At 38.2% G+C, this 24,524-nt stretch overlaps 1 protein-coding gene across 1 annotated transcript in view; it reads left to right on the top strand.

The window, feature by feature from the left end:
• The window catches only part of LY75 (lymphocyte antigen 75), an 81,513-nt gene extending 57,270 nt beyond the window's left edge, over positions 1–24,243 (top strand). Inside the window, exons 25-35 of the mRNA XM_081313213.1 lie at positions 344–570; positions 1,898–2,066; positions 5,373–5,540; positions 7,983–8,105; positions 9,035–9,232; positions 9,327–9,547; positions 11,579–11,753; positions 14,589–14,753; positions 14,893–15,009; positions 18,385–18,552; positions 19,132–24,243. Of these exons, the coding sequence (XP_081169339.1) occupies positions 344–570; positions 1,898–2,066; positions 5,373–5,540; positions 7,983–8,105; positions 9,035–9,232; positions 9,327–9,547; positions 11,579–11,753; positions 14,589–14,753; positions 14,893–15,009; positions 18,385–18,552; positions 19,132–19,316 (1,916 nt within the window). The 3' untranslated portion in view covers positions 19,317–24,243. The remainder of the gene's footprint in view (positions 1–343; positions 571–1,897; positions 2,067–5,372; positions 5,541–7,982; positions 8,106–9,034; positions 9,233–9,326; positions 9,548–11,578; positions 11,754–14,588; positions 14,754–14,892; positions 15,010–18,384; positions 18,553–19,131) is intronic.
• The last annotated feature ends 281 nt before the right edge of the window (positions 24,244–24,524 follow it).

Here is a 24,524-nt window from a genome sequence, read left to right as displayed (position 1 = left end):
CATGACCTGGATGACTGAAAATCTCCATAGACACTAATCTTACTAAGTTGCCCAAAATACAGTGTGCTCTAATACAGAGGCCCCCAACTTCTCTCTGTGGAGAAAGATTTTTCCACAGACCAGAGGGGCCGTGGTTTTGTGTGCTGCCTGCATCCATTGGATGGGGCTTCACTTGTTTGCGTAGCCCGGTTGCTGATATGCCGCCGCCCGGTGCCAGTCCACGAACTGGGGGTTGGGGACCCCTGCTCTAATATTCCCTGAAGAGAAAATGCTGCTCTTGAAAACAAAATTCTTTATTGTATATTACTTCATTCCCTCTGTTCAACTGCTTATTCTTCTGCAGATGCTTTTGAAAACCAGACAACCCAAGTGCCTGAACGTACCGTGAAATACCTAAATGTCACCTACACCATAATTCTGAGGAACCTGACTTGGTTTGATGCCGAGGAAGAATGCCTGAAGAGCGATATGAGGCTGGTTAGCATTACAGAACAATATCAACAGGCTTTTCTTGGTTCTCAAGTGGTTCTCCATAACTACCCGCTCTGGATTGGGCTCTCTAGCATCGATGTAAGGTTCTGCTTTCCCTTTCAAACATACTCTTGAAATAAAAAAATATTATGATAAAATGAACAAATATATTTTAAATAATGCCAGCAAAATATGAGCCCTAGGGCTGCTGAGAGTGCTGAAACAAATTACAGATACATGTCTCATAAATACCTTTTTAGAATGTCTTAATGGTCGCTGTCAATTCTCTTTGTTCCTTTAAATTGTGGGCACAGTGCTTTTTTAAAAATAAAACACACACTTTCAAATCCAGCGTCATGGGAACATCCACATTGCTTAAGAGCAATTTTACCCAAAACGGTACTTCCTGGGTACACCTTCTCTATTGCAGTACCTACCCTCTGGAATAAGATACCACAAAAATCTGTGTGGCTCCACCCTGTTGACATTCTGTAAGCCCTTGAAGTCCTGGTGGTTCTTCCAGGCTTGGATTAAGAGGGCTGAAACCCTGGTCAGATGTGCTTTTCACTCTATTTTTGTATTAAGCGACAGGATTTCAATATTGTTTTGCCTTGTATTGCATTTTTATTGCATATTTTATTGTGATCTACCCAGAGTTGGTTTGGAGTCGGCCAATGTGTAAATTGAAATAAATAGTAAATAAATACCACTAGCTCCAAATTGATGTATATAATAAGGGTGTGCAAATCACCCAAGATCTGGTTTTGCTCCAAGATTTTGATTGTGGTAAGATTTAAATCAAATTTGAGATTTAAGATTCAAAAGCAACAATGTCTGATTTTAATTGTTTTGAGATTCTGTTCAGTAAATTGCTCGGAGACTAAAATGGAGAAGCACCAAAGTACTGAATGTGCTTCCTTTTTGGATAGAATGTCTAGAAAATAAAAGGGATGCTTAACTTCTTAGACATTTATATTAAAAATGACAAAGTTTATGCTGCATAACTTTGGGGGCTTCAATTAAATCCTGGAAATATTTTTCCCCCGTTTTAAGGCAGAGATCGTAGGGATAAGGAAAAAAATACCCAGCTTTCATATTATCCAGGAAAGGTCTATGTGAGAAAATGGGCTGAACAATGCAGGAAATATCATATTCCAGCTTAAATATAAAAACTTCCAAAAACAATTAATCTCTTACCAAGTTCACAGAGTCCACTGACCCCTGAGTTCTTGTTCTTCTAAGCTGTCAAACATTTGGCATGGCTAATTTAGCAAACTCGACTTCCATATTTTTGTTATATTTTTCTTGGTGTTCATCTGAAAACTACTCGCTTGAATTTTAAGTTCATTATTTCTTATCACAGCTTCTGGAACAGGTTAATAGTTTGTTTTATGTAGCTAATCTTTCTACTTTCTGATGTTACTAGGATGGAAGACATTATCATTGGTCAGATAAAAAACACATTAGTTTCAGTCGTTGGTCTCAAGAAGACGAAGATTTAGTTGATGACTGTGTGTATTTGGACACGGATGGATTTTGGAAAACGTCTGAATGTTATGCAGAAAAACCAGGAGCAATTTGCTACTTACCCGGAAGTAGGGCTTCTTTTTTACTATATGTCGTGAGTCTACAGTTTTGCATTGGAAATGGTTTTGAAGATATTTTAGGCCTTTAAATTAGAAATGAAAATATACATATAGCTATACAAATACATAAAAGGGACGCGGTGGCTCAGTGGGTTAGGACGCTGAGCTTGTCGATCAGAAGGTCGGCAGTTTGGCGGGTCGAATCCCGAGTGCCGCGTAGCAGAGTGAGCGCCTGTTACTCGTCCCAGCTTCTGCCAACCTAGCAGTTTGAAAGCACGTAAAAATGCAAGTAGAAAAATAGGGACCACTACGGTGGGAAGGTAACAGCGTTCTGTGCGCCTTTGGCGTCTAGTCATGCCGGCCACATGACCACGGAGACGTCCTCGGACAAGCGCTGGCTCTTTGGCTTTGAAACGGAAACGAGCACCGGCCCCCATAGTTGGAAACGACTAGCACGCATGTGCGGGGGAACCTTTACCTTTACCTATACAAATACATAGAAAATAAACTACTGTATATTACATATGTATAGGTAGTCCTCGACTTAAAACCACAACGGAGCCCAAAATGTCTAAGCAAAACATTTGTTAAGTGAGTTTTACTCCATTTTACAATCTTTTTTGCCACACTTGTTAAGTGAATCACTGCAGGTGTTAAGTTAGTAACCCGGTTGTTAAGTGAATCTGGCTTCCCCATTGACTTTGCTTGTCAGAAGGTCGCCAAAGGGGATCACGTGACCCTGGGAGATTGCGACCGTCATAAATATGGACCAGTTGCCAAGCTTCCGAATTTTGATCATGTAACCATGGAGATGCTGCAATGGTCATAAGTGTGAAAAATGGTCATAAGTCACTTTTTTCAGTACTGTTGTAAACTTTGAACGGTCACTAAATGAATGGTCGAAAGTCGAGGACTACCTGTACTTAAAATTCCACAGCTACCCACCAGTGCTTTCATCATTCTTACCGACTGCGAACCACCCAATTTTTGGCTTTTGAATATGGAATAGGTTTTAAGGGATTTACCTTCTCTTTCTTCCCCTCTCTGAAATAAAACTCCACTTTTCTGCCCATTTTTTTAAATCATCAGTTTCCTCATAAATCAGAAGTTGTAATGTCTTGAATGCTGTGAATGTGTGTCTGTGTGAATGAACGTTAGATATGGTTGCAAAGGTGAATCGTTTTTTCAATGTTTTCAAACAGGCGTAGTCTCATCCCGCCAGGTCATCTCTGCCCGAGCCTCTCTGTTCCCAAGATAAAGGCGTTGAGACTAGCTCAGCTTGCTATCAGGTTAAGGCTCCATATTGTAAATATATTCATGCTCAGAGGAAGAATTTATTTTTGGGAGAGAAGGGGAAACTAGTACAATGGATTATAGTTTTATCTGCTGTGTGTTCCAGCCAAGGCCAATCTGATTGTAACCTGAGAAGGCCTTAAAAGGGAGTCTAAAGAATTCCTGTGACACCGATGTGATGGTTGGGGAAGGCTGATACAGCTGTTGAAGGGGGAAACAACTCTTATCTCGCACCCAGCTCCAAAGGACAGCTGTGGAGATGATAAGCTAATCTTATTGGAGACCTTGGTCACTCACATTTGTAGGTGTTTCATATAATGGCCAATGAATCAGACTTATGCTTAGCCCTTCTTGGTTCTGTACTGATTTTTTAAATTTTACTTTGGCCTCTGGCCTCAATTGTGGATGTACTTAACCTCATTGCCTACCTGAGAAATAGCAAAATGCCTGTGGGGAGAAGAGGCTAATTAATGGACAACTTGATTTCTTCCACAGCTCCTAAAACTAAATTCTGAGTAGGGAGCCACTGTGCTGGCACCCTTTTTCACTCAACGTCAGTTAACTCTTTAGAGATGCTTAAAAAGAACAGAAATGATCCATGGCATTATCAATATGTACAAAACTCTAACCTGGTCAGCTATTAAATTCTAGTACATTTACATGAAAATACTAACCTTTCCCCTTATTAGCGGATGTCTGGGTTTAATGCTTTTTATACAAAGGGAATCAGTGTAGCAAAATCTGGCAAAATTGTAACATTTTGCACCTTCGCGGTTGCTATTAGAAAGGGTTTGGTCTGATTTATGCATAGGAAAAGCGTTGACAGATATGCTGCTTTATGAAAGCCGCTTGTTTCTTACAATTCTTGCCCTTGTTAAATTGCTTCTTTTTCTTTCTATTGTCAACTTTTGGTATGTGAGTATACAGCAGAAAACAAATACAAATCTAGCCAGCCAGAGAAATACTAAAACGGTGGCATTTGGTGGGGTGGGCATATGTCATAAAAGTCAAGATGACAGTTGAGGCAGCCCAGTCAAAGCTCACCCTTTTATATATGCACATATAAAGGGGCTGGGATTTTATCACAATAGTGTCACCCGTCTTGATTGTGGACTTCCTTCCACCAGAAATCCTTGCATAAGGAATGCAAAGCCATAGATACAGAAAAGAATTGAGAATACATTTATTTAAGATGATTTATTTTATCAGATTAGCTTTTCTTAAGCCCACCAACTGGAACCAACTGCCGGTGGAGCTCCGGATGACATCAGACCTCCGAACCTTCCGTCGCGGCCTGAAGACCCACTTGTTTGAATTAGCTGGTCTGGCCTGATGGGGGATTATGGGTTTTTTAAATTGGTGTTTTTAGTATTGTATTATTGTTTTTTAACTGGGCATTGGTTTAATTTCTTTTTAACTTTTGTATCGTTATTTATATATGCCCTGTGAACCGCCCTGAGTCCCTAGGGAGAAGGGCGGTATATAAATCAAATAAAAACTAAAAAACTAAACTAAACCTTTATTTCTTTAGAAGTAACTCACAGTGGCAAATATACATAACACTCCTTTCTTCTCCTACTTTCGCCACAACAGCAGTCTTGTGGGGTGGCCTGAGATTAGACAGAATGTGTACATTTGTGAGCATGTGTGTGCATCTAAAGAAAAGGAAACAAGTGATTCTCATCCCTTTCAAACCATCATCTTTAGTAATTCTTCGAGTCTCAACTCGAAATGCCCTTGGGTTTTTGATATCATTGCCATTCCATTTAGTAGAGCCAGATCAATAATACTGATAACCTTGATTTTTTATAAGACGCATTTTAACATTCTGATCCTTCTTGTTTTGCATTCTCATTCTTGGTAGTCATTTTTTCCCCCATGACCACAAAATAATGTCATTAATGACCCTGGTGCAGTCAATGCGTCCAGTAATTCTTAGCTGATGAAAGTTGCATTATAGTATCAAATACTGCATGTATTTCAGATATTAAGCCTTGCCTTTAAAAAGGGTTTATTTTTCAGATGATACTGAAAACCAAGAAGCATATCAAGGATCAATTAAATGTCCACACAAGGTTAAGAATACGCCATGGATAGCATATCAAAACAGTTGTTACGCATTCGTAATACCAAAAAATACATGGAGAGGGTTGAGAGCAGTTGAAGCCAACCATTTATGCAGGATAATGAGTAAGCTGTTCGTCTTTAAAGTCTGTTCTGATTTTTGTGTGTGTGTTCAAAGACTTTTTGAAGAACATTTTTGGACCTGAGGCACCTTAATTTTGCCTCTTACTATATTTGTAACTTGCTACATGCAAAACTGTCAATTTTCAACTGGGCAGTACATGGAGAAAGCTACCCATGTTATTTGTTTTACTGTAACAGTTTAGAGAATGTACATTTGTATAGTATTAGAATACCCTGTGACTCATTTGACATAATAAAACTAATTGTTGATCAACTTATATATCTAGTCAATGTTAACCTCAATCAAGACTTTTTCTTGCTAGTTATGATTAAAAGAAGTGACCTCTTAGCCACTCACTTCTCCTCTCACTAGCAAAAGAAGCTTCCTAAAAAAAAAGTTTCCAACTTGCAATATTTAATGAAATGTAATATTTATATAATAAAAATGAAGCCCAAACTGCTGAACTGTAAGAATAATCATTTAGTTCAACATCCTGTTTCTAAGACTAGCAGGACAATTCCAACAGCCCAGTTATGCACAGATCAACAGCACCTCTGCTGTTCATTCATTACTTTCAACTGGAGGTTATATCCACCAATAATGAAAAAAGTAGTAGTAATAGTAATAATAATAAAAATGCGAGATCCAGTCTAAACATCTAGCTGACTGCGATGAATAATAATAATAATAATAATAATAATAATAATAATAATAATAATAATAATACATCAGAAGAGTCCGCAAAATACTAAAATCAAAGCTGAATGGTGGAAATATAATTAAAGGCATTAATGCATGGGCAGTCCCAGAGATACGCTATCCAGCTGGAATTATCAACTGGACATTGGCTGAATTGGAACACCTAGACCGGAAAACACGTAAACTTTTGAACAAGAAAGAAACGGAAGGCTTAATACTGGCTGCTCAAGAACAAGCACTACAAACTAATGCCATGAAAGTGAAGATACAAAAATCTACTGACAATCCAAATTGCCGACTTTGCAACAGCAAAGTTGAAACTATTTCACATTTAATATGTGAGTGCAACAAAATCACGCAAACTGATTACAAAGCTAGACATGACCAAGTTGCTAAACTAATCCACTGAGCATTGTGTAAAAATATGACTTGCCTGTGTCCGAAAACTCGTGGGAACATAGGGTGAAAAAAGTTGTCAAGAATGAGAGGGTGAAGATCTTGTGGGACTTCCGAATACAGACAGATCGCCATCTGGAACACAACACGCCAGATATCACAGTTGTAGAGAACCGAAGCATACAGTTGATTGATATCGCTGTACCAGGAGATGCCAGAGTCGAAGAAAAAGAACTGGGAAAAATTATGAAATACCGCAACCTGGCCATCAAAACTGCACAATTATGGATGAAACATGTAACAGTGATACCCATTGTCATCGGGGCACTGGGAACTATGACCAAAAACTTTGCAAAACACATCAAGAAATTGCAGCTTCCTGCAATAACTCCAGCAAAGCTACAAAAAACTGCGCTACTCGGAACATCTTACATTTTAAGGAGATACCTGGTTGATACCTAGGATGCTGGCAGCAACCCATGTCAACCATTAGTGCCAGTCAATTTGAGTGTTCAGTTGACTGAGTTTCATGTTTTATGAATAAAAGTTTAATAATAATGAGGAGGAGGAGGAGGAGGAAGTAGTTGGAAGGAACCTTGGAGGTCATCTAGTCCAACCCCCTGCTCAGGCAGGAAACCCTATACCAGTTCAGACAGTCTCTTCTGAAATACCTCCAGTGTTGGAGCATTCACAGCTTGTGGAGGCAGGTTGTTCCACTGATTAATTGTTCTGACTGTCAGGATATTTCTCCTTAGTTCTAGGTTGCTTCTCTCTTTTCCATCCATTGCTTCTTGTCCTGCCTTCAGGTGCTTTGGAGAAGTGGGCAACTATTTTCTGTGAATTTCCCATAATGGCCTTTTAAAGTTCTGTAAACAATTGTTCCACCTTCTGGCATGGAATTCCACATATTAATTACCTTCAGAATTTGCTTCTTTTCCTACTGAATTTTATTACATTGTGGAGTTTGGGAACAGAATGTATTCCTTCTCTTGTTTTGGAAATATAATCCGCTTTATTAATTGCTTGGAACTATATTATTTTTCTTAGGAGGAAAGTCCCTAGTCATGTTCCTTGTAAAACACTTCAGGTGTTTATATCTTTTTCAGCTGTACATATCTATGTTTAGCTACATGTTACAAATATTTAGGATGTTGTGATCCTGGTTATTGTTTCTTAACTTTGTCTAACATGGAATTTGCTACTCCCATTATACAATAAAGTGACTTTAAGATCTCTTTAATGGACAGCGATACTCAGATCTGATCCTTTGCTTAAATCTTCTAAAAGATATTGTTATAAAGTTCTCCAAATGTATTCCATGATTTATTTTTTTAATATTGCTTCAACAGATTCAGATGCATCTCTTTTGAATATCAGGGATGAAGATGAAAATTATTTTATTCTGGAGCAGCTTCAGCCTTACAGTGGTCTGGCTTACTGGATATGGTTGGGTTTGTTTTATGACACTGAGGGTATGTTGGAAGTTATTTATTGGCTCTGAATTTACAGAGGGACTACAATAATTTTATATTATTTGCAGAAAATTGATGTGCCAAAAGAGTTCAGTGTTTCTTTTATTATATTGTAATCAGAAAATGTTAATTTTGTTTTAGTTAGAATTGTCAACTGGGTGTGAATGGAACTCCAAAGTCAACCTATTTTTAAATATTTTACTCTTATTTAAGACTCTTAATTATTACATACTACAGCAGTGGCCTAAAAGAGCGATAGGTGGATAAATAGTAATTAAGTTGCATTTCTAACAATAATTAACATTCCTGTGAGTATTATAAGTCCAATTTAAGAATAGTTCAACAACTGTTCTGTTGCAAAATTTTTCAGTAAATATGCACTTAATACAGGTAGCCCTTGACTTACAGCAGTTCATTTAGTGACCACTCAAAGTTACAACGGCACTGGAAAAAGTGACTTATGACTGTTTTTCACATTTACGACCATTACAACATCCACTTGGTCACATTTTTAAAATTCAAATGCTCCGGAACTGATTCATATTTATGAGGGTTGCAGTGTCCTGGGGTCGTGTGATCAGCTATTGTGACCTGACAAGCAAAGTCAATGGGGAAGCCAATTCCCTTAACAACAGTGTTACTAAATTAACAGCTGTAATGATTCATTTAGCAACTCTGACACAAAAGGTCATAAAATGGGGCAAAACTCACTTAACAAATATTTTAACTTAGCAACATAAATTTTGGGCTCAATTGTGGTTGTCAGTTGGGGACTACCTGTAAAAGGGCAGGGCTCCTGATTTTTATTGACCTTTGCCCTTTCAAATTGTGTTAATATTGCCAAGGTGGGGTTTTTCCAGCCCTTTCAAATTTTCAAATCCAGTTGATATTGCTTATTTCCCCTCCAAATCATATATTTTCCTCCGCAGATAATCTTCTGAAATGGTATGATGACACATACTTGTCATATAACAACTGGAGAATGGGACGACCTAACATTGAGAATAACTTCTTTCTTGCTGGCATTAGCATGGATGGCTTTTGGGATATTTATGATCATTCACATAACAACGGGTTATATTTGAAATTCAGTTTTCATAGCATCCTGGTCTGCAAGCTAGACATGGGTAAGAAATACGTCTTGGACTGAATTACAAATTCCACTGACCTTTCTTTAAGCAGGAACAGGAACGCAACATCTAATTTATTCATTGTCTTTAGAGACCAAAGTCATCCAACCTCCGCTTCCTAAAAAGCTGCCCTACAAAAATAACGTCTACTGGCTTCTTCAAAAAAAGCTCAATTGGTATGACGCGTGGAAAGAATGCAAACAGAAAGGAAGCGATTTAGCCAGCATTCACAGTATTTCCGAACAAGTGTTTCTAGAAGACATTGTAAGGCGCGATGGATTTCCATTGTGGATTGGTTTATCTAATCATGGTGTAAGTTGAGTCAGAGATTCTTAGCCTATTTTTCACACATGGCTGATTCTTAGATCTATTTACCATATAGAAATAAGTACAGTATTCAACATTCTTCCACTTGTGTACTCCCATCTTTTATGCTTCATTCTTATCATAGAATCAAACCACCAAATAATTTTGATTCGGGGATTCCAAGCCTCAAATGATATCCAATTATACCCAATCCTTTTCAGTGTTCCTGCCTAAGCATCTTTCATAAACTTAGTTATTGTCAGAACTAATGTTCCATGTTCATGCAGATCAAGTTCCAAGACCAAATAAATCAGCACTCCGAGACAGGAAAGTTCCTCAAAGAGCATGTTTATTGGATAAATAATACCAGCATGTTCAAAAGTGAAAACAGATCTAAACTTTCCCTCCAAGAATCAAAGTAATAAAATGTAACAAATCTCACCCCTCTATTCATGCTACCCAATAGAACACCTTGGCGGGATTTAACGATCCCTCTCCTTCCCTCCGGCATGGGAATGACCTTGGTTCCCACAAGAGTTGCTCATGTTTAGACTACCAGAAATACTATCTCCCCCCTTCCCCTACTTGTGGCAACCTAGAACAAAAAAAATGGCTGCAGCCAGGTTCGTTGTAGAGTTGACACTGTGTTCCAGAGTCTAGAGTTATGTTTTCCATATGTTAATTAAAGTTATCAAACTTGCCCCCTTCTCTTGAGATCATTGGGGAGCTTTTAGAAGTTTAATTGCCACACTCTTATGGTGAACCATATCTGATGGAGAGGAGGGCAGTCATAGCTGGGAAAGGATGAGTTAACTCTTTGGTCACTGCCAACACAGCCTTGAAACACACACACACACACACACACTTCCATGTGAGATGCGAGTACTTTACTCAGGAGGATGGAAATGAGCAGAAGAGAACTTGTTACTGCTTTTCAAATAAAAATTAAAAATCATGGCATGGGCTTTGTATATTTGGTCAGAGGGGAATAATATATAACTGCTTAGTTCTGCATCTGAAATATGAATCTGACTGACAGATGGAGACTAAGCTAAGAAATTCTTCCATATAGGATTGCCTGGTTGATAAGTTCTCCAGAAGAGACCTTATTCACTGATCCACATTTGGAAATGAGTATAATCCCTATGGCTTGCACTATTTTAAAATATTTCTTTTTTCTTTTTTTTTTACTTACTTATGTTACGGTATTTGTATGCGCCTCATTTTGCAGGTCTTTTGGCAAGTCACAATAGTAATCCATCCTCAAAGAACGGTCGTAGCGTTAAAATCAGTTAAAGTGTTATTAAACTTAAATTCTTAAAAACAGAATAATTTGCAATTGATAGAAAATAGGGAATAGACACCTACCTTCCATTAACATTACATGGGCTCATTATGGACTTTTTCTGCCAATAAAAACATGGCATTCTGCTTGAACGCTCTTAGAATTCATTGACCTGCCATCCTAAACTTATTGTAATCTTTTATTATTAAAATGAATGCCTCTTGCTACTCTGTGTGTGTTTAGGACCAAAACATCTCTGCTGTGGAAGCTAAGGTTTGTATGCCTCTGCTCATGCTACTATGCCATTTTGCATAGAGATTAAAAAGTTGGAGGGGAAAAAAATTCTAATCCAGGCCTTAATCAGTAAGATAATGAAAAGTTAACTCTTTGCCCTCCTCCACAAGTCATAACTCAGCTAAGCATCTCCTAATTGTCGTTTGCCTTGGAAGAAGAGCAATGAGTTGGCTTTTCAGCCCATGTGGGGTTAAGTTGGGACCTTGAATCTCCACAGCTACTCATTAAAACGGTTGCTAATTGCACTAGTGTTGCCAAGTAAACTAATTCCCTGAGGGCTCAGCTCTCAAAATACAGCCAAGCACAGCTGAGTTCATGGGTTACGGTGAATATTAGAAAAGAATGTTAAAAAAAGAGCCTGAATTTGTCATCAGTTCAAGTCCTAACCATTTGCTCTAGTGTTCACTAAAATCAGGTGTACCATCAGTATTGATCAACAGAAGTTGCATCTTTCCCAGGGAAATGATTCCGATTTTGAGTGGTCTGATGGAAGCCAGTTTGACTACCAGCCTTGGGAATATCAGCATTCTCATTCTTTTGGAAACTGTTATGCTGTGGACACTAAAGGAATTTGGAATCGCAGGAAATGCTCCTTTCGAGGCGATGGTGCTATCTGCTACTCTTCTTCAAATAGTAAGTATATATATTCCTGGGTTGTTTGATTCTTTTCCACCTAAGAAGCTATAAAATAAAAGAATGGGCGTTTTCTCCTATCCCACACTGAATATATTTCCTTGGAGGCCAGCAGATCTTAACCAGATAACAGGACAAGACCCACCCCTCCTTTTTCCTTCCCATCCTTATAAAAACCAATAAGGTAAAGGTAAAGGTTCCCCCGCGCATGCGTGCTAGTCGTTTCCGACTCTAGGGGCCGGTGCTCATCTCCGTTTCAAAGCCGAAGAGCCAGCGCTTGTCCGAGGACGTCTCCGTGGTCATGTGGCCGACATGACTAGACGCCAAAGGCGCACGGAACGCTGTTACCTTCCCACCGTAGTGGTCCCTATTTTTCTACTTGCATTTTTACGTGCTTTCGAACTGCTAGGTTGGCAGAAGCTGGGACGAGTAACAGGCGCTCACTCTGTTACGCGGCACTCGGGATTCGACCCGCCAAACTGCCGACCATCTGGTCGACAAGCTCAGCATCCTAACCCACTGAGCCACCGCGTCCCTCTTTAAAAACCAATAAAACCCTTTTTAAAAAAAGATAATAGTTTTCAGCTTGTAAAGAGGCCTCGAAGAGCATAATAAAAATAAGACGGCTCTTGTTTTCAGGCTGCTAAAAAGGACACAGCACAGAATCTAAAAAGGGGAGGCAAACAAGAAAAGTTGGCTTTAATAGTTTTTGTTGGAATTTGCCAGTTTAAGATGGAAATCTATTGCTCAAGTGCCTAATTGCTTCTTCTTCCTTCTTAAAAGTAGGCATTCCTGCTATTCTTCCTCAGAGGTGGCCTTGCAGTGCTCTGTACGGAGGGTTGCAAAGCCACCTCTGAGGCTTTCATGTAACACTTTATCCGTAAGATTATGATTCATTGCACAGTCGGCCAGATGTTCAGACTAGATTTGGCATTTTTATCCACCTATTGATTCCTTCCCGAGGACCTGGGATAGGCAGATGTGGATGTTTGATGGTGTTAAAGGTATCCTCGCAGGATGTAAGCTGTTCTGATTAAAGCTGCCTTTTGCATTTGACTTGATGGTGAAGTTTTCAGTGATGATGGTGTTAAGGTGGTGCTCCAGTTATTTTGGGTTGTACTCAAGGTGCCTATTACTATCGGTACTATTTGTTTGGAGGATTACCTAGTAGTTTAGCCCATTCTGAGCCATGATGGCGCAGTGGTTAGAATGCAGTATTGCAAGCTAATTCTGCTGATCGCCAGGACTTCAATCCTGACCTGCTCAAGGTTGACTCAGCCTTCCATCCTTCCGAGGTAGGTAAAATGAGGACCCAGATTGTTGGGGGCAATTAAGCTGACTTTGTAATAATGCCGCTTGGGGTGTGTGTGTGAAAGCCCTAATAAGCAGGCATATACATAGAATGAAGGCTACTGCTAAGCTTGTAAGCCGCCCTGAGTCTTCAGAGAAGGGCGGGATATAAATGGAATTAAAATAAATAAATAAAAATGTGCTGACTCTGTAAACCGCTTAAAGAGGGCTGTAAAGCACTGTGAAGTGGTATATAAGTCTAAGTGCTATTACTATTTTGGCAAGTAGGCCACCACCACAATAGGAGCACAGTTTTACCTCATGCAGTTCTGTCATACTGTATTAGCTACGTTTTCCTAATCTAGAGTCAGTTTTGCTAACCAGCATGTTCTTCCTAAAGTATGAAATGCGTGACTGTTTTTATTTGACTTCGTGAAAATGTTTGTAGTGCTGTTGCTAAAACGCTTACCGTTTCAAATCTTCCCAGGATTTTAACAAGTTGACCTTTTGTGGGCATGCAGAAAATTCAAGCCGTAAGAGATTCAAGCAGGATTCAGTTGTTACCTCCGTTCCCTTTTCCTGCAGAGTCTTTGATGTAAATCCACTTCATGGGCTCAGGACAGACATTTATTAAGTCAAAGTGGTTGCACAACCTTAACTGCCAACTGGATTGTTCCCTAAATTGCTGTTTTCGAGTCGCTTAGGAAAAAGTACTCTTAGGCTATTTAAGAAAAGATTTTCTGGGTTATTGATATGATTACACCCCCACCCCCACTTGGGAGGGTAGAGTTAATCTAGCAATCACATTAAGCTGTATTTGCTTAGGCATTCTGACAGGAGTACACAGGAACTGTATTTAATTAAGCGGGGTTCAGCATATTGAATGGAGGCAATAGTGCGCTATTTAAATTCATAATAGCAAGAAAGCAAAGTGGCCTCTATTTTCTCCTGCAATGGGGAGGGAATCAGGGACAGACTGTAGACTGTAGGCAGAGTCTCCTCCCAGCTGCCTGCAATTAGTGCAGGTTCGCATCCCACCAGGCTCAAGGTTGACTCAGCCTTCCATCCTTCCGAGGTAGGTAAAATGAGGACCCAGATTGTTGGGGGCAATTAAGCTGACTTTGTAATAATGCCGCTTGGGGTGTGTGTGAAAGCCCTAATAAGCAGGCATATACATAGAATGAAGGCTACTGCTAAGCTTGTAAGCCGCCCTGAGTCTTCGGAGAAGGGTGGGATATAAATGGAATTAAATAAATATAACAGTATATTCATTTGGGTGAAAGGCTAAAGAGTTAAAGCCAATTCTGGGCAGTACCATCTGCTTTGTAAAAAGGGAGGAAAGTCAGGACTAATGCAGACATTTTCACTCCTTGCTATAGCTACCACTTTTTAAGAATTAGAACACTTTTCCACGAGGTTGTGCTATTACTTACTAGCAAACGTATTTAGAACCTTGCTTTATTTGTCTTTTGAATTGTTACCACAATGCTAAAACGTCAGTTGAATGTTTGAATAAAGTTGATTATGCTATTTGTGTTTTCACAGAAGTGCAATTAAAGCAAAGTGAAACATCATCCAACTGTCCAGACCCTCCTAATGGAGCATCACCATGGCTATTCTACAAAGATTATTGCTACGCCTTTGATATGGCATTTTATAATTATTCCACATATACTGCAGACACAGCTAGGAAACTTTGTAAAAAACTTGGTATGCCCAAATTATGCACTTCTTTTCTTGGCTAAAGAGTTATTTTTCAGTATTATTTTAGATAATGTCTTAAATAATTTCTTTTGGACATTTGAATAAATTATATTTTCCTCATTTAAGATGAATGTTTTCTCTTTAGATCCTTCTGCAGATCTTCTGACTATCAAAGATGTAGAGGAAAATAAGTTTGTGAGCAAACACTTGAAAGAATATTATTTTATTACTGGAAAAGCATGGCTTGGAATGCAATTTACTGGTAAGGAAAAGCTGAATGTTATATTAAATAACATTTGGAAATGACAAAAACTATATAGTACTTGAACAAGGTTTAGGTAAAAATGCCTAGGGTATATTTGTGTTCGTGGAAAACAAAAATACTGGCTTACAATAAAGCTGAATTTGTTTTCAGTGTGTACATGGAATGGGCTATGCGTAGCAAAAAAAATTAATAGAGCAGTAATACTTTTTATTTCTTGATAACACTTCCGGTAATTTAAATATAAACACATGCAGTAAGAAATGCAGTTAAAAGAAGTGAATATTTGGCCAGTTAGTTCAGTATCTTAATTTTAACCCTATCTTTTCACAGCCTGAACATCTTTGCCCCATTTTTTCCCTCCATTGTCCTCTTCCTCTTCCCTACCTTCCATAGTTCCAAATTCAGTTCTCCTTTCTTGTGCCTTCCTGCTCTCCCGCTTAGACCTCAGGGTACCTTTTTTGCCCCAGTACTGCTGGCTGTCAGACAACAGGATAACAAGCTGGATGCCAGCCCCAGTCCGATGATATAGAAACTCAGAATTTTTAGAAGCAAAGAGTTCTTTTCACCTGTACCTAAAGAAGGCAACTGTAGTGTAGTCATAGCATGGGTTGAAACCAGGAGTCTGATAAACAGACAACATATACAGGGGGAAAGGCACAAGACATGATGGAATGGAATTCGGGTGGACCTGGAATTCAGAATCCAAGGCTTAGCCCAACAGGATAAATACGGTAGAGCCGAGCCTTGAAATGTTGTCCTCAGCTTTTGTCTCAGGGAGGGAAGCCAATGAAGAAGCCAGGCTGAGCCATTGCCCACATGTTCAGCTGAGGCACCAGCCTTACTGGAGTCTGCTCTCCTTCTGGCCTGCTTCTTTGGCCAAATTTTCTCACCTGCCAAACTCTCGACGGTTTGCTAAATATGTTTCAGCCAATAGGATGCTTCATAGTAGGATGGGCAGTATGTGGTCCTCCGTGAACTCTCAACTCACACTCACCATAACAGACATGGATGGTGGTGAGGGGATGAAGAGAACTCCAGTTCTAACAGCAGTTGGAGGATCAGACATTGCACACCTGTTGTACATGATAAAACCAGCTCAACCAGTGACTCCTCAAAGGTCTTCCTGCCTCTTTGCTAATGCAGACAGCTGTTGTTTCAGAGCTGCATGGAGCTTTTCTATTCCCTTTCTGTGATCCTCTGTGTTTGTTGAAGAAGGACAGCAAAAGTTCACTCCAACTTACCACAGAAAATGGATGAAAGCTGTACTTGAGCGTTAAAATAAGGACATGATTTATTTATTTTTTTAAAAAAGAGGAAATCTCTCAGCTGCATCCATTGCAATATTCAATCCCTACCAGAGAGAGGTTCTAGAGCAGACATGTCAAACTCGCGATGTCACGTAACTGTTTTGGTATTGCCAGCAATGGGGTGGCCGTGGCTTCTGTCTGACGCATCCGGACCATGGGCTGGCAGTTTTAACACCCCTGTTCTAGAGCAATGATGGCAAACCTAGGATCAGCATGTCATAAATTTGAAAATGCCTAACTTGACTCTGCTGGGCTGTCACACACGCCAATCAATTCTCTATCCCTTCCCCCACTTCCAATCAGGCCACCCTGAACAGCAGCATGGCCTGAAATAGAGACCCTCAAGGCACAGTTGCTCCCACGGCCTAGTTCTTCCTAGGATCTGCCAGATGCCTTTTTCAGGGGGTGTTCTCTTTCTGTCTCTGTGGCCTTTCTGAGATTGCTCCAGGTGGCACAAAGCCTTCAAAATGACTTTGGGAAATGATCTACCACAGCGAAACAGCACAAAAGGATGTCCTGTTCTTGTGTGACTTCTGGGGGGTACATAAGAGTATATTCCATTCTCACATGGCCTCCAAAAATTGTGTGAGAACAGGCCTTGCTTTCAAGAATAGTTGTTGTCAGGTGTTGGTGAAGGCTGGTGTGTCATCCCAAATATCATAGCATGTCACCTTTGACACATTTCATAGATTGACCATCACTGCTGTAGAGATACCAAGATGATCCGTATGGGTACAATATGAATGATGAACAATATGTTTCTGTCAGCCCTTCAGAGTAGGCCCAGGTCAGGAAGCAGACTCCACAAGTAATCCTGGAACTCTACTGATTTAGGCTGTAGTAACAAAATCCTGAAAGCCTGACAGCATTTTCTTTCCTTTCCTCTCTCCCTCCCTCTTGAAAGATGGAGCTAGTTTGAGGGGGTTTTTCTAATGTTGAACTTAAGTAATGTTCTGTTGCACTTGCAGAGTTTCTCTAAGGTAATCTCCTTGTTTTGTTTGTTTGTTTCATAATAGCCCTATGAAATGTTGTGGAGGACAACTTTCAAATTAAATACCAAAGTAGTTACACTCAAGCAGCAGACTAATATTAAGTAACTACACAATAGAGCTGAGCACACTTGAAATAATTTTTGGAGGAAGTGCATTGGACCTTATGAAAGAACAAGCACAGCATCTCCCTCTAGTTCATGAAAATACACACACACACGTTTACAAACAAGTGTGAAAAAAGAACCAGGTTAAATAATAATTTAATCTAATTATTGCATTTAAATAAGGCAGTAAAGTCACGCTGCTTTAATTGCTCAGTTCATTAAAGCAGTTGTATCTAGTTTCAAACTTGTGGGGAAGCCTGAAAAAAATAGACATGCTCTAACAAATGGCAGAGAAGCACTGTACTTGCATGAGGTCGAAAAGTTTGAAACTTTTTAAGAGCATACACCACTTTAATACATAAAGAGTATTTTGCATCTACTGGGAAGTGACAGCCTCTTTTATTCTGTGGCTGTGCACCCCCAAAATTGTTGGGGGCCTGTGCTAATGACTACCACTGGCAAGCCTGCTTTACCATAATGGTAGTGTAGGTTTTCCTCAGTCCTTGCATTGCAGCCACGTCAGAGGTTGCAGAAAGAGGTCTCCAAGGCATGTTTTTGTTACATCTGCTGTTTGGCCTCAGCTGCTGATCAGGAAATCTTCCCCATAAGATTTCATGCCACCAATTACACTGGCAACTCAAGGAATATGCATTTGGCCCTATACAAGCTGATGTTTTGATGCTTCTTGGAATAACCAATGTGTGTTTTTACAAGATTGGTATGATTCTTGCCTGCTTGCCTGACCTAATTTTTAACTTACTACTTTGGATTGTGAGCATGGCAAATCGCTAATTGGTTAGCTATTAAGACAGTTTTTATATACTGAACCAGAATACAGCTTTGGCTATTTGGTACGCATCAAGCTCTTGATAGGCAGGCATAGAATAAATTGTATTTCTATTGCATAAGAAGTGAGAGACATTTGTGTTTATAAATTAAAGAAGAAATGTTTTGGGCTTTTATTTACAGCCAAATCATTGAGCTGGCATGATGGCTCTGAGGTTAAATATACAAACTGGGCCAATGAAACTGAAAAGGCCAATGGTCAGTGCAGTGTTATCTTTTCAACCAATGGGACATGGTCCAATGCAGACTGCAACAGTGAATCAAGCAGAGTTGTTTGCAAAACTCCTCAAGGTATGTAATGATGATTTAGTTTGGTCACGTGAAGATAAACTATCCGGTCCTTTTCAGATATTTTAAACTACAGCTTGCAAGTAAGATGGAATAAAAATCTAATAATAATAATAATAATCTTTAGCTGTGAGCAACAATGATGGGAATTGCTTATTCCACAATTGAGTAACCTTTTTATAATACAAGTATAATACAGTAGAAGGATTGCTTGTTTCTTTTGACATTTATGATTGAGAAAAAGTAAAATCATCATGTCTAACCTCAGTATCTTAAGTGGCTAAGAAGGCAGCCAGCTGCTGCGAGGAAGCCATGTATGTCAGGACACTGACTTTTCTTCAACCATGCATTTAAACGTTAGAATAATCTTAATATTTAATTTGATTTAAAATGTAGCTTAATATTTTAATATTTATTTTGTCTATTCAATATTTTTATGTTGTGACTGACTTGGATCACCCTCTGGATAGAAGGATAGGATATAAATAAAGATAATAATAATAATAACGACCATAACCACATATGGCTTGTAGTTTCACTATTCTAGTTCAATAACTTTTTTTTTCTTGCTTTTTCTTGTAGTCTCTCGTCATTCAAGAGGGGCAATAGCAGTTTGTGTTATACTTATTATAGCCCTCCTTGTTGGATTAGCGTACTTCCTATATAGAAAGATGCAACTACAATCTTTGGGATTGTCCTCTGTTCGTTATGAGCGGGGAATGCATGACGATGAAACAGACACCATGTTTTCTAGAAGTGATGACTGAAGACCATTTTCTGCTTGGCGTACTGAAACCAATTTCCAAATCAGCTCCTTGAAGCATCTTCCAAAGATGCTACTGACTTTCATTCTTGGGGTTTATTGACACCTTCCCTTCTTTCAAGTTTAGGGGAAAAAGGGATCTTTAACAATAGTCAAACTTTGCACTTTTCGTGACCTGAGATTTGCACATGGCTTGAAGTAGGGTGCATGGAACTATCCTGATATTAGGACATCCTGTACCATTTACCCAAATGAAGTAAGAGAGGAGCTGGCCAGAGAATTACTTGAAATACAACTTATTGAAAATAAAGCATATGCTAGTTTATGGTATTAAAAATATTATGTTTTGAAAGTTAAAAGATTATTTTGAGTCAAGCTCAACTTTTGATTGCTCTGTGTATGATTTCCTTGGCAACAAAATGAAAAGCCCTGGGATTTCTCATCCACGCATCAGCAGGTCCAAACTTGCTTACCATTTCTGAGATCAAGCAATGTCAATGAGATATTGTCATTCTGATCTGATCCTTTTTATTATCTTTCAGATCTCTTGAGGCCATTCTGATTTTCAGCAAAAAAAGAACTCTCAAAGATTCTTTCTACCTTTAAAACAAATTTGTTAAGAATTGCAGTATTAAACAGATAAAACTACAGAGAAACCTAATAAAAATATATAAAAATAAAGAAAAAGGAAGACCAAGCAGTATAGGGGAAAAAAATCCTAGTAGTAAAAAATAAAGGAAACCTCTCTTCATCCCCAATAACCTTATTCAGATTGACACTTTATTGCTGTCTGTTAAATTACAACCAGATGTATCTTCATTCCATGTCTCATCCCATTTTCCATAAACTCATTTCTAAATCTTCAACTTTCCTTGTTAATCAACAAAGGTCCAGTAAAAATTAACAGAAAATACCTAAGGACATGAGTATATAATCCCCCCCTTTCTATTGAGCCTAAATCCTCCTCACCCCTCTCTTTAACATTACAAAAATAAGAGTAATAAAATTGAAAGCTGTTAAACATTATCAGAAAAAATAAACCCTTATTTAGATTTCCAAAAATGGCAATGTAAATATTACAAATTAATCCATTATACCATTAATTTCCAAAAGAAAAGCTATCCAATTTGAATAACCGTTATTATCACCAAAAAATAGCAACTTGTTATTTAATCGTAGTCCAATAAACGACTTTTATATTTTTTCCTTGTCCTCCCAGTCATCTTTGAATCCCATAAATAAATTTTAACAACTGTTTTCCTGTAGTCTTCTTACCTCTACTTTTGAAGTTCTTATCATAGTCCATTTGTACTTCTGTATTTCAGTGTAAAAAGACAGCTCACACCATTTTGAACATATTTTTGTATGTGTGTGTTTTTTTAAAAAAAAGTCCAAATCCACTTGTAAATCTGGTATTTCTCTCTCTCTTTCTCTCTCTCTCTCTCTCTCTCTCTCTCTCTCTCTCTCTCTCTCTCTCGTTGTAATTAAACTCCTTTTCAGTTGTTTTCAGAAGAGTTTGTCTTCAGTAACATTTTAGAGTTAAACTGTTAAGGATTACTTCAGAGCCTATAGATCAAAAGCTCCTTTTAAAGTAGCGATCATATACTTGTTTTGCTTTAAAACATAAATCAGATTTTTTCCCCACATGAGATCTTTCTAGTTAGTTTTGAAACCCTTCTTTCTTTAAATCAACTTAAAGCCTTAGCCATCAAAACTGTTTCAAAGCAACTCAAGTCACTCCTTCAGTTTATATTGTGAAAAGTTACCCCAAAAATAGATTTACAAAACTGAAAAAAACCTACTTTCCTTTCTTTTAAACAGAGTGAAAGGACATTTACCCAGCAACTAGTAGTCTTTGCAGTTCTGAAGGATTTTCAATCTTAAAAGAGGCAGTAAAAACTCCAAAGTGATCAAAAACATGAGGTTTGGTCAAGCCTTGAGTCCTTAAAGCTTTCATTTGGGGCTCAGGAGGGTAGAAAACTGGAACTCCCAACTAATTGCAAGCAGCTGCGAAAACAACTGTTTCTACAGAATTCAGCTGACTGAAATACATAGGGTCCATCTCCAGATCTCTCTCTCTTCCAGAGAGAATTTTGACAGTCTAGATCTCACATCTAAGTGCCTTTTCGACCGAAATGCCCCTGCAATCCATGCAGAGTAGAGAAGATACTGCGGGTATTGGCTTGCCTTGCTGCATTGGAAACTCCAGGGTTCTTCATCTTGATCAAAGTTACAATTTAGATTTGGATTCTTTTACTGTATTAACTTTTAAAGCTTGACTCTTACATTTTCTGTAGCTACAACAAAAGAATAGCAACAAGTTATTGTCAGATTGTATTTTTCTTCGATTTTCTCCTGAGTTGGTCATATACACTGGCAGGTTAACCTCCGTTCAAGGGCTAAATGAAAGTTTCAGAACCCCACTGTCCATTCATTGTCCCAGATTCACGAATGGAAGTGTGTTACACAATGTAAAAGTTTCGACATTGGTGTTTATTATTATTATTATTTATGTTAGACTTAATATTTTTCAAAAGAGGTACTACTAAGTATTTTCTTTGTTTTTGAAGTACATCAACTATAATCTAAAGTCTTATTCATGGTCAGAATGCTTTACTTGTACTTGAACTGGAGCATCCATAATGTTTTGTTCTTGCCTGATTCCATAGCACTATATTGGTGATTTCTCCTATCCATTCATACCATCAGTTTCCTGCTCCTGATTCTTTGCTGTGCATAGCTTTCTTGTAAAAGGTACTTGTAACATGGAACAATTCAACACAGAGTAATCATATTTACTCAGCCCTTAGCAAACTTTAGAAAAACTATGTCATAAAAACCTGATTTCAATAGAGTTTCCAAAGAGGTAGTTCAGCTGACTTTTAGTAAGAAGCCAAAGCCTTTAGGATGCCAAAACACATTCAATTTTTTTATTTGATTTGTAGCATTTCTTAAAATGTTTTCTTTAATAAAACTCACCAGATAATTAACATCCACTTCTGAAAACTCAGAGGAACGGGCTCAGAGATTACAGGGGAAAAAATATTGGTTTATTGCTAAGTTAGCTCTTTTATTGCTAAGTTAGCTCTTTTAAAAGATAGTGAATATGCACCTCTGGAATTAGTGACATATACAGCTTTTTAAAAAAAAATCAGGCGTATACAAGAGGAAATGCACTGCACACCATTTATTAAACAAATGCTACATATGCAGATAGATGCCCTTTCCCTTTATGAAAATAAGGATGTTTTGCTTGCCTGGGATTCTATATTCTATGGTTCCAATGTAATGGATGTGGTGGTTCCTGCCTTACCTTGTAGCAAGACATAAGCCCAACTTATTTCTTTTCAAGACATTTTGTGTGGTCTTTATGAGCATGTGCGTAAATACATCCTTTTCTCTAGGTGAACATTTGTTTTTATTTTTTTAATGTTCATGGTTTTAATATGTTTTATGTTATTTTATTATTACTGATACTGTTTTAATTCTTGATTGGGAGCAGCCCAGACTTTGTTATAAGATGTAAATAAGACATCTAGATAGAAAGCCAACTTTTCTGCAGTTAATTGCACTGCTTTCTGTAGATTTGTTTCTGCACTTGACTTTTATCGATTGGAAGATATTTTACTATGACCTTTTCCGGGACATCACCACAATGAGTATGAGGATCTAATAAAGACAAGAGGTAGTTTGCACTAAAGAAGTGATGTCTGTTCATTTTTGACACCATTTGTAAAAGAAAATGCCTGGATGCTTATATATGCTCTCTGTGGGTAGTCAAAGGGACAAGTGCCCTAACCTAAAACTAGAGATGGGGGAAGTTCATTGAGGGGTGATAATGCCAGTGACCCTGCCCTTGTTGCAATGTCTGATAGATCATTATCCTGATTCAAGGACACCTCAGAAAGCTTTTTCACTTTCTGCTAGCTTAGCTCAGAATGACCAGTCTATCAAATATTGAGGACATGGGGTTTGATGTAACTTTGCAACAAGAGCATTTTAGGGAACTACATGGAAGAAAATCCCAAACTTTTTTTCCAAAAGCGCTGAAATGCCTTTGATGTAGTTCTCAGATCAACAGCCTAGTTCAGTCTGCTAAACAAGTGATAAATCTATACAGTCAGATGGGAGAAGATACCCTTTGGCTGTGTAAGGAAGCCTTGTTCAGAAAACCAAAATACCTTTATCAAAGTTTTTAGCTGATAAGTACTTTTGTATACTGTTTACTCAACTTGCCAAGGAGGTAGTTGTTAATGTCATCTCGGTCAGACCAAGTCAGCCACTAAATAGCAGGACCGAAAAAGAGCTCCCAGAACACACCCCTGCGGATCACAGAAAAGTAGGCCACTTACCGTATGTTAAAATCATACTTTCACAAGACTTGATTACCATGGTAACAAGTGTAAGTCTTGTGATAAAAAGTTTAAAAGCAAGTAGCATTTTGTATATGTATGTGATATTCTGTTTAATATGTTTGTGCGACTGACACAAGTCTATTTTGCACTCACAGGTTATTTTAATGTGAATTTATACATGGAATAGGGCTATTCAGTCATTCAGCCTAGAAATAAACATGAACAAAATATTCCACGGTTTCTATGAAGGATTTACAATCTAAAACTTACTTTGTAAATGGTTTTAATTCTGCTTGATTTTTTTTCCCCTACAAAAATATACCTGGACAAGTGAAAAAAAATGTGTGAACTAATTCAGATGCCTTAATGTATCTAATCAGCTCTCTTGGAGTTTGTAAAGAAGCTTACCTGTGGTGGTGATAAGAGAAACAGAAGATTTATAAAAAGCTTCAATAATTGTTAGTTTTGAAGTAAAATTACATTGATTCAGTTCTTCCCTCCTTATTAAAATACTTTGTATGGTTCATTATTTTTTTTAAAAAATGTCAATGTTAATAAAACTGTAAAAAAGAGTAATTGATGAGTTTTTATTTATAGAGGGAAGAGGACACTAAAGCTAGGGTTACCATCTGAACTGCAAAAATCATAGGTTCTCCTTAGATGGCAGCAAAGTGTGAGTTTTCCCCTTTTTGTTGGCTGTCATCTAGAGGTGATATGAATTTGTGCAATCCCAATCTGGTAGTAAACAGATCACAAAGACGAAATTTTTACAATTTTTATTCAGAAGGTAGACCACTTGCCTACCCAAATGTTGCCTTTCCCCCTAGATACAATATATTTTTCAGATCAAAAGATCT

This window comes from Vipera berus (assembly GCF_964194415.1).
Source record: "Vipera berus genome assembly, chromosome: 1".
NCBI classification, from domain to species: Eukaryota; Metazoa; Chordata; class Lepidosauria; order Squamata; family Viperidae; genus Vipera; species Vipera berus.
Note: the sequence above shows the minus strand (reverse complement) of the source record. Positions and strands in the feature narration are given on the sequence as shown.